Here is a 9672-nt window from a genome sequence, read left to right on the forward strand (position 1 = left end):
TCCGGTTTATTTCTCTTCTTCCGTCGCCGCCATTGAACAAGGTTGTGCGAGTTAACATGTCAAAACAAAGTCATTTTTAATACCTTTTTATTCAACTAAGAAAATTGAATAAGTAAATTATGAGTTCAGCATTAATTTAAGATCGATGTGCCATAACATCGCTATCCGATGAAGATTATAAAGAAAGATTTTCACGGATTGAACCCTCCTGTCCACGTTCTTTTTATTTTGTTTAATGATATTTTCCTCGAATGTTGGCATGTAAGGTACTTTCGTCCTTCTAAAAGACACTTGCATGTCCTTCAGTATTGTGACATATCAGATCTTTAAGTAGACGGCCTTGATCAAGTTAAAACTTCTCTGAACAATTCATTCCATAAATAGATCGCATATTTAGTTATACATTCATACATCATCTTGGTTTGAATATCTTAGTATTTTCTGATGTACTCAATCTTTTACTTTAGGGGTCCCAACCCATATAGAGCAAAACTTTTCTATCCTTGACCTTAAAATTATCTACTCAACCCTTAGTCCAAATAATTATGACGTCTTGAAAGGCTATTATATTTTTTTCTTTGACGCCTTACATCGACGTCATAATGCTGAAGCCACCATTTTCGGTTGGACTTTGAGAGCATATTTTGCTCTCAACTTTGAGACCCAATTTAGCCATAAAATTTTCATTGAAGGCTAAAAAATTTTGCATATATCAAATTTCTTACCTTTTATGTGTTTGTTTGTGCAAAATATTTCCAATAAATCTCTACAGTAATAATAAAATAAGTTACAATTCCATACGAGGCGGACGATTGTCTACTGCTTTTTTTAAATGTTTATCTGATTTCTTTTTAGGAGAGTATAAAATAAATTTTTGCACCAAACTCGGTAAAATTTGACAGACCTGAATTTCCGAAACCTTAGTTTTATATAATGCGGAAATTCAGGTCCGTCAAATTTTACCGAGTTTGGTTAAAAAATATATTTTATACTCCTAAAACGAAGCATCTTAAGGAGAAATCAGCTAAACGGAAGAACGTGAAATAAAATTGCCATTTCACGATGAACGAACAATTAATAATTTCTTGCACGTTGATCTTTTTACCGATTTTACGAAACACAGTGAATAATGAACCTTTTTCACAGCTGCACGTGAAATAAAAATTTCTAGAAATATCTTTCAGTGTTCCAGCTAGGATTTGAAAATAGAGGGGCGCGTTTTTAAAAAAGGGCACTTTAGCGCGTTCTCACTGAAAAAAAATCAAATACTTAATATTACCACATAATGACATATTTTTAGCAAGCATGTAAGTTAAATACTCTATACTATTACATACATTGAAAATTATGTAGGTTTGGTTGTGAATTTAAATAAGAGTGCCAATGAGACAATTGTCTTTATTTCGATCTTGAGAAATAGATTAATTCAACAAATAAGTTTGTTAATTCAACTTTGAAAGTTTATTATCAATTTAACAAGCATCTCCGTATATTTCATGTTGAGCGTATCTAATAATATCAATAAGTTTGTCAAAACGGATTTCAATAAGAAAATTGATCCAAAAATCGGACTTCCAAGAGCTCCGTAATCGGCACAATAATAAATTAATTCAACTTTGAAAGTTTATTATCAATTCAACAAGCATCTCCGTATATTTCATGTTGAGCGTATCTAATAATATCAATATTAAAGTTAGTCAAAACGGATTTCAATTTAAGAAAAATGATATAAAAATCGGACTTTCGAGTGCTCCGTAATCGGCGGAATTTACAATAGAAGAACAATTGCGATATCTGATAGAAACCTTTCTTCTTCTCGATTTTTCATAAAAGTAAAGAATTAAATTATTTTTTTACCTTTGATGGTCATTATTCTTGAAAAAAGATGTAATAGACTGGCAAGTCTTTGATATTTTCTTCTTGTCATTTTCGAGTTGGTCAATTTTTCTTTTTTTCGTCGGCATTTTGCGTGTTGACGATTTACAATATACTATTGGAATGATTCTTTTTTAACGAACGTTATTTTATAAATAACAAATACAATAGAAATGGACATCGTTCACATTTATTTTATAAATTCTATTTTGCATCGTCAGGTGTTAAAAAACAATTTATTTAACTTGGATGTTTGGTACTTCCGGGCAAAGGGATTAGACAGGGTCGTAAATTTCACCTGATTAAGTAATTGACACTAATCAAATAGGTGATTATATACAGGTAACAAGTGTCAACAATTTTGATCTGTTGTCTTAATGAAGTGTGTGTATAAAGAACTCAACAAAATGGCGACGATATGAGGAAAAAAGATCGTTTTTTTAAAACTTTTTTCAAAAGGGCACAGAGGGGCGCAGGGGCGCTTAAAAAAGGCAGAGGGGCGCAAAATTTCGGGGGCGGGGCGCGGCGCCCCTCCATTTCATGCTAGCTGGAACACTGTCTTTAGTAATGAGAACATAAGTTACAATTCTATCCGAGATTTGTGATGACCTACTTCATTTTTAAATTGCCAGGTGTCCCAGATTTGATCATTTCCACAAGATCCTTCACTTTTCAGAGAAATATATAAAATACATTTTCAAACCAAAATGTAAAATTTGATGGACCTGACATGAAATTCCAGAATATTAGATTTATATTATCTGGAAATTCAGGTCCGTCAAATTTTACGGAGTTTGGGTTGTAATTTTATTTTCACTGGGAAGGTTAGCAGGTGCGTGTATGTCTGAGTCTCTCAAAGTAAACAATAAGGTGAAAGTTTGCTAACAAGATATCATTTTTTTTAAAGCTATTTTTATGTTTAATTACATGTATGTGTCCTGCATTCCTGAAAATTATTTCTACAATTGCATTTTTCAGATGTATTCGGCGAGCGCTAAAATTGTGAAACCTCAAGGCGAGAAGCCTGATGAGTTTGAACAGTCGATCTCACAGGTAAGTGTTGTTTAAAAAATACTATGTGTACAAGACCAGAAAATAACAAATATACTTGACTTCTTGTTCGTAGATATCTTTAATGATAACATTTTCACAGTTGCTGTCTCATTGACATTTGCAGGGTTGATGTGTACAAAATAAATGTGGATGCGAAGTGTCATGTTTTAACTAAAGTCCAGTTGATAAAGATGTGACATTGATGACCTATTCCAGCATTGACCTTGTATTAATCATACACCTGTATGTTTATTACATGTAGATATAAGAAGATGTGGTATGAGTGCCAATGAAACAACTCTCCATCCAAGTCAAAATTTATAAAAGTAAACCATTATAGGTCAAAGTATGGTCGTCATGTTCATTTGAACGTTTTTCCAAATATGGCTGTGTTTACACCTTCAAATTCATTTAGTAAAGACAAAACTGAGCAACTGGAAAAGTTTTAAGGCATGAATGGAATTTGATAAATAAATTTCATAGGCATTTTTTGTTTCAGCAAATTAAAAACGATGTCAATTTTATATTTTCTTGTTTCTACAGTACAGAAGGTGTCAAAATAAATTATGTTGGGGAGAATTGTTTTTAATGTTCCCTATTGTAAATAATTGAAATGAATGGTATTGATTTACATGAACAATACATATCTGCAGAACAAATGTGATTTAAACGTATTTTTCCGCCTTCTATAGACTTGACAAACAATCTCAAAATGCAAAAATGTTTTTTTAATTTTCTGAAACTGCATTTGCATATAACTTTTGTATATCTAGGTCCAACCATGCCTTTAAACTTTTTCATATTTTATTTGTATTCAGAGTAAATTTTGTGGTGTAAAAACAGTAATAATTATCAATAGCCTTAAACAAAATTTCAGAAAAAGACAATAAAATTTCAAAGAAAAACAAAAATCTTCAGTTTCCAAAACTCGGAAAGGTACCAAGGTTGTGCATATTTTCAGGATTTTGATTGCCGAACATTCTGCAAATGTAAAGATGGGATTCTTTTTTCATATATATGCATTCTGGGGACATGTTTTGTAAAGTTTACTTTTACAGTTACAGCTTAAAGTAAAAAAAAATCTATCAACTGAAGTGATTCTTTGCTAGTTCAGGGTAAATTAAGAAAAATGGAGAACTTTTTTTTAGCCTTGAAGGACTTTGTATTGAAAAAACAATATTGTATTATCTAAATATGTTCTGAATGATTAAAATAGTTTAAGATAATGAAGAAAGGGAATGTATGGCTGGTATTGGAAAGTGCATTTCTGTATTCCTGCCTTGTCATAACTTATATCACATCATCAATTTAATCCTGCCACGATGTGTGATGTGGTTGCACTTGGCAGAATTTCTTTTTAGGTTTTATTTATATGCTTTGTGAAACTAATTGTTATTTTTTTTTAGGCTTTGTTGGAACTGGAAATGAATAGTGACTTGAAACAACAACTTCGTGAACTGTATATTACTGGTGCAAAGGTAAGAGAAAAAAAATTGATTTTGGAAACTTTCAGTAGCATCCTGGTGAATTGGAAATTATCACGTCTTGGCCATAGCCAGATGTTAAAGGGAGAACATAGTGACTTAACAAAACTAAATTTCAATTTGTAAGCCACTATTCTCAAGATAGCTGAAAACTGGTTTTTCTTAAAGATTCGTGTACTTACAAGGAACAGGAGTAAAAATAAGCTGATCCTTTACTGCCACAACGTTTTCCTTGTGTGCATGTAAATTTTATTATTTTTCTTGTAACAATAAAAAAAAACAGCACAAATGTAATATGCAAGAGGAAATTGTTATTGAAATTTTATGCCCCTGCCGTAGTGGAGGTGGCATTAAGTTTTCCCTTGTCCGTCTGTATGTCCTGAAATTAGTTTCGGTTCTCTAACTTAAGTTTGCCTCAATCAAATGTTATGAATCTTATGCACAATGTTTATTACCACAAAACCCCCAAATCAAGTACGAATTTGGGTAGCGTCACTTTTACCGTTCTCAAGTTATGTCCCTTTATAACATTATATGCAAGCAGGGGCATCATCTCTGGGACACATTCCCCATTTATTTTTTCATAGATTTCAATAGCTCATAAAAGGTCATTACCAAAATTCTGCAATTTTTTTTTAATCGAATATCTCGAAAAGGAGTTCCATCACCTGTCAATATTTTTAGCTTATTTTGTTCCTTAACTAAATAAACTAATGCTTTTCTGAATTAAAGTATTAATTTTAAATTCCACGATTTTTTTTAATTACAACTGACTTTATCCTTAAAATTCATTAGTACAGTTATTTTTGGATAATTACTTTATGCAATTAATGAAAGATTTTGTCTTGCAGGAGATTGATGTCCAAGGCAAGAAAGCCATAATCATCTTTGTACCAGTACCACAGTTGCGAAGTTACCAGAAAATACAGACCAGACTTGTTCGTGAATTGGAAAAAAAATTCAGTGGCAAACATGTTGTGTTTATTGCACAGGTAATTAAAATTCAATAGTATGGAAATAAACATATATAATGAAAAAAAAGGATTTGGTATACTTAATACATTCTCAATTTACCTTCTGGGCATCAACATTTAGGTTCAGTCTGTGGTTAAAGGATCTTTAGACCAAGGCTTCCAAAACGGTCATATATTCCGGACATTTGTATAATGTCAGGTAAAAGTCCGGCTGGGCAAAGCACGAAACGGTCATCTACTTTTTAGATTTCGAGGCTTTCAAAAGAGACGGTCATTTTAAAATAATTCGCGATCTTTTTGACCAACCTTTTGCCTTTAACAGCCACACATTTCCGGTCATAAAAGTGACATGATCATTAAGTACTATCAAAACAACCCCTACTTTAATACCTTCTCATTTTAATCAGGCTAATTAGTTGTCGAACAGCTGAAATTTACCTGTTCAGGTGACAGGTAAACTATTTTGAACTGGACATTGATCGGTCTATTCAAAGTTATTTTCTTACATTTCACCGGTTTGCATCTAATTAATTTAGTCAAAAAGATTTAAATTATCAGAAATACATTTACAAATAAGATTTGATGAAAAAATTAAAAAGGTGAAAATGAAAAATCGTCATAACCACGTTGTTTGAACCAGAGACACGTCTCTGTTTGAACTAGTACACGTGTGCGCAGGTGTGAAATTTAATTATGCATCCTAATTTCTTTAAAAAATGCTTAAATTGTCATTGATACCTTTATCTCACGTTTATTTCGAATATTTTCTTGAAGAAATAACGTAGAATGAGCTACTTACACTCATTCATGCTTTGCAAACGTACACGGAATTTACGTATCCGTTTCTGGTCCATGTTTTACCATTGTCAAGATAACATCCGGTTTCAGATTTAAAAACGAAAGTAAAGTTTTTGACAACGTTATTTTGCACAAATAAAGAGTCTAAGGCTGATATAAGTACGCTGATGTTGCACACTTCGGATGACGCACTGCCAATTTAACAGTTTACGTCAGAACTTCGAATTTGAATCAAAGAAAGTTTAATATCGGTTTTTTTAAATATCAATCATTGGGATGGCCAACTCGGCAACTGATTACCATAATTGCCTTTTGTTTATTTAGTCTTAAGGGATTAAAATCGGGATAATATATAAAATGTCCGGCTGGCTAAAAATAATTTTGGAAGCCCTGCTTTAGACATCAATAACTTTGTCACAACTTCATCTAATTTTATGAAATTTGGACAGAAGCTTTTTTATGAACAATATTTTGATAATATTTCACAGGGGTTGCGTTGAACCCATTTCAAATTTTTTTCCATAAATTTTACAAAGAAAATGCTAGCATGACAATATCTTCAACATTTATTAATTTAAAACTATTTACAAAGTATGAAATCATGTGACTGTGACACATTATAATGGGAGAAATTGAATTGTATATAGCTTAGTTTAATATCTGTTAAAAACTTTTTTTCTTGATAGAGAAGAATATTGCCAAAACCAACAAGAAAAACAAGGAGGAAAAACAAGCAGAAAAGACCAATCTCGTATGTTGATCTTTGAATATAAAGATAATGAATTGCTTTAAGTCTAAATTTAGATTTGTTTGTTTGAACATTAAAGTCTTTTTCAAAGTCTATGAATAAAACTTTCATTAAATTACCAGCAGTATCTGATTATCGGCAACTATGAAATCCATGCAAACATGATTAGAATATGGTTAACTGCACACTTAAATGCAGTTAGATGTCTAGAATTCTTAAAAGTACTGAAACCAGAGTTGCAGTGATCCTACATCTAGTGATTAGATCATTAGTCATAGATGTTGCATAAAAAGGACAAAACAAAAACACTTAAAAAAAAAGACATTAATGGAAGATTTCCTTTGTAAAATGATATTGGTAACAAAAACAGACAATTCAAAATTATGTAAATAAATACAAAAAAAATAGCAGTTTTACCACAATAATTTGATGATGCAGGATCTTTCTTGGTCAATTGTGTTCGAGCAAAACATTATTTCAATTTGGCCTGACCCCTGTTAAATTTTTCTTATGTTCAAAAATCAAAATAGCTAACAATTTCTATAAAATATTTTATCTTAGGATAAAAAATGAAATTTATGACCTAAAACTAGAAGTTCTCAAAGAGAGAAAATAAAAAAATAAATATGATAGTTTTCAGTTTAAAAGTCACATTATAACAAGAATATAAACAGTTTAAGTCTTTAAGTTTTGATTTGAATTTGAAAGTAGGCCATTGTTTCTTCAAGGTATTGTCTTGGTTGATGATTGTATTAAAATTGGTAAGGATGATATTAAATTGTCCGTAGCTTCGTAGTGAAAATTAGACATTACCAATCCTGTAATAAGTACTTTAAATCTAGTTAGTTCAAGGAGATCATTAATATTTGTTCTTAGTCTTTATTATCAATTGAAAAATGAATAATTTGTTTTATTATTTAATCATAGACGTACTTTGACATCTGTACATGATGCAATCTTGGATGATTTGACCTTCCCAGCTGAGATTGTTGGTAAAAGAATCCGAATCAAGTTAGATGGCTCTAGACTGATTAAAGTTCATTTGGATAAGACACAGCAAACAAACATTGAACACAAGGTATTTATTTTATGGTCAAAATGAACAAAATTCTTTGATGGTGTGCCATAAATGACATCTTGCTATTTAACACTATTTTAAAGAAATGAAAGTTGCAGCTAACTCACTTTTTATTTCCATGCCTGTACAGATGATTTGAGTGTAGCTTTATAAGAAATTACAGAGAGTTCTTTTCCAATTAATGCAAAGTGCATTTCGTTTCATAACTAAATTTATGGATGCCTACAGTAACAGGGACTGAAGGATATGGAAATGCAATTTTAGGTGATTTCTGAAAAGCCCTAGCCTCTCACATAAGCACTGTTTTGAAAAGTCCTGCATATTTACAGTTGTATAATCTAGCCAATAATATCCTTTTTTTTCATTTCAGTTGGACACATTTGGTGCTGTGTACAAGAAGTTAACTGGAAAGGACGTTAATTTTGAGTTTCCAGAATATGTTCTTTAAAGGACTGTAAAATAAAAAAAAAATGTGATATGAAGTTGTCTTTATATTAAAAGGGGCATTTATCATGTTTATAGCACAATATAATGTTAAACAAAAAACCCATCACATGATCAAATCATTGTCAAAACAATATTACAACTCGCATACAAAAGAAAGCAAAATCATTGTTTTAACAAATATTCTTTTCTGGTGGTGGCCTTATATTTCCAGTATAAAGAGATACTTCTTGTATCACAATGAAAGGAGCGTCATATTGCAATGTAAATATTTAAACCGTTTCCCCTTAAGCTGAATTACCAATTTGAACAAATGTTGGTCACAATCATACACAGGATGTCTAGTTTAATAATTGTTCTTGCTGGTCCAACACCCAATTATAAAATGTGGTGATCTATAGATAAACCCTGTTATCTTTTTATGGAGGATTGATTGGATTGTTGCTTGGTTTTATCAAGTCACAAATATTTCATGCAATTAAAAAAATGAAGTCGATACAATTGCTGGGTATCAGTATGAATGGAGGGAAATTTGAACCGTCACTCGAAAGCTAGGGTATGTTGAATAGAAACAGAAATTTAAAAGATTAATTATTAACAATGGTTCATTAATTTGAAGAGAGCGGCTGTTAACAATATAAATTAATTAATCACAAGCTACAAACAGTGTAAAAAATTGTATGATTCCCAATTCTTCCGTTAAATTTACAGTACATATTTGAAAGGCTTTTTAGTTTACCTGGCCCAATGTGCCACGTGAGCTTTTCTCGTCACTTGGCATCCATCATCCGTTAACTTTTACAAAAATTTTCTCTGAAACTACTGGGCCACAATCATCATTTGGGTATCTAGTTTAAATAATGTGTCCAATGACCCCGTCTGCCAACCAAAATGGCATGGCAAAAAATAGAACATAGGGGTAAAATGCAAGTTTTGTCTATTATTTAGAAAACCTCTATGAACATCTGACTGCAGCAAATACGTTCAGAAAGTTGAGCATTACCAATTGTCTGTATACATCAAAACTGTCAGACGACTTCTTATAGGAGTTATTACCCTTAAATGACAAATTTTACCCTTTTTTAGCTCACCTGGCCCAATGGGCCAAGTGAGCTTTTCTCATCACTTGGCGTCAGTCGTCGTTAACTTTTACAAAAATCTTCTCCTCTGAAACTACTTGGCCAAATTGAACCAAACTTGGCCACAATCATCATTGGG

At 31.7% G+C, this 9672-nt stretch overlaps 1 protein-coding gene across 1 annotated transcript; it reads left to right on the plus strand.

Annotated features, from left to right (window-relative positions):
- Positions 1-10: 10 nt before the first annotated feature.
- On the plus strand, positions 11-8492 carry LOC127709279 (40S ribosomal protein S7-like). The gene is made up of 7 exons (XM_052214731.1): positions 11-41; positions 2854-2928; positions 4335-4406; positions 5264-5404; positions 6871-6935; positions 7860-8010; positions 8381-8492. The coding sequence occupies exons 2-7, from the start codon at positions 2854-2856 to the stop codon at positions 8456-8458; spliced, it is 582 nt and encodes a 193-aa protein (XP_052070691.1). The 5' UTR covers positions 11-41; the 3' UTR covers positions 8459-8492.
- The last annotated feature ends 1180 nt before the right edge of the window (positions 8493-9672 follow it).

This window comes from Mytilus californianus, unplaced genomic scaffold, assembly GCF_021869535.1.
Source record: "Mytilus californianus isolate M0D057914Y unplaced genomic scaffold, xbMytCali1.0.p SCAF_1, whole genome shotgun sequence".
Taxonomy (NCBI): Eukaryota; Metazoa; Mollusca; class Bivalvia; order Mytilida; family Mytilidae; genus Mytilus; species Mytilus californianus.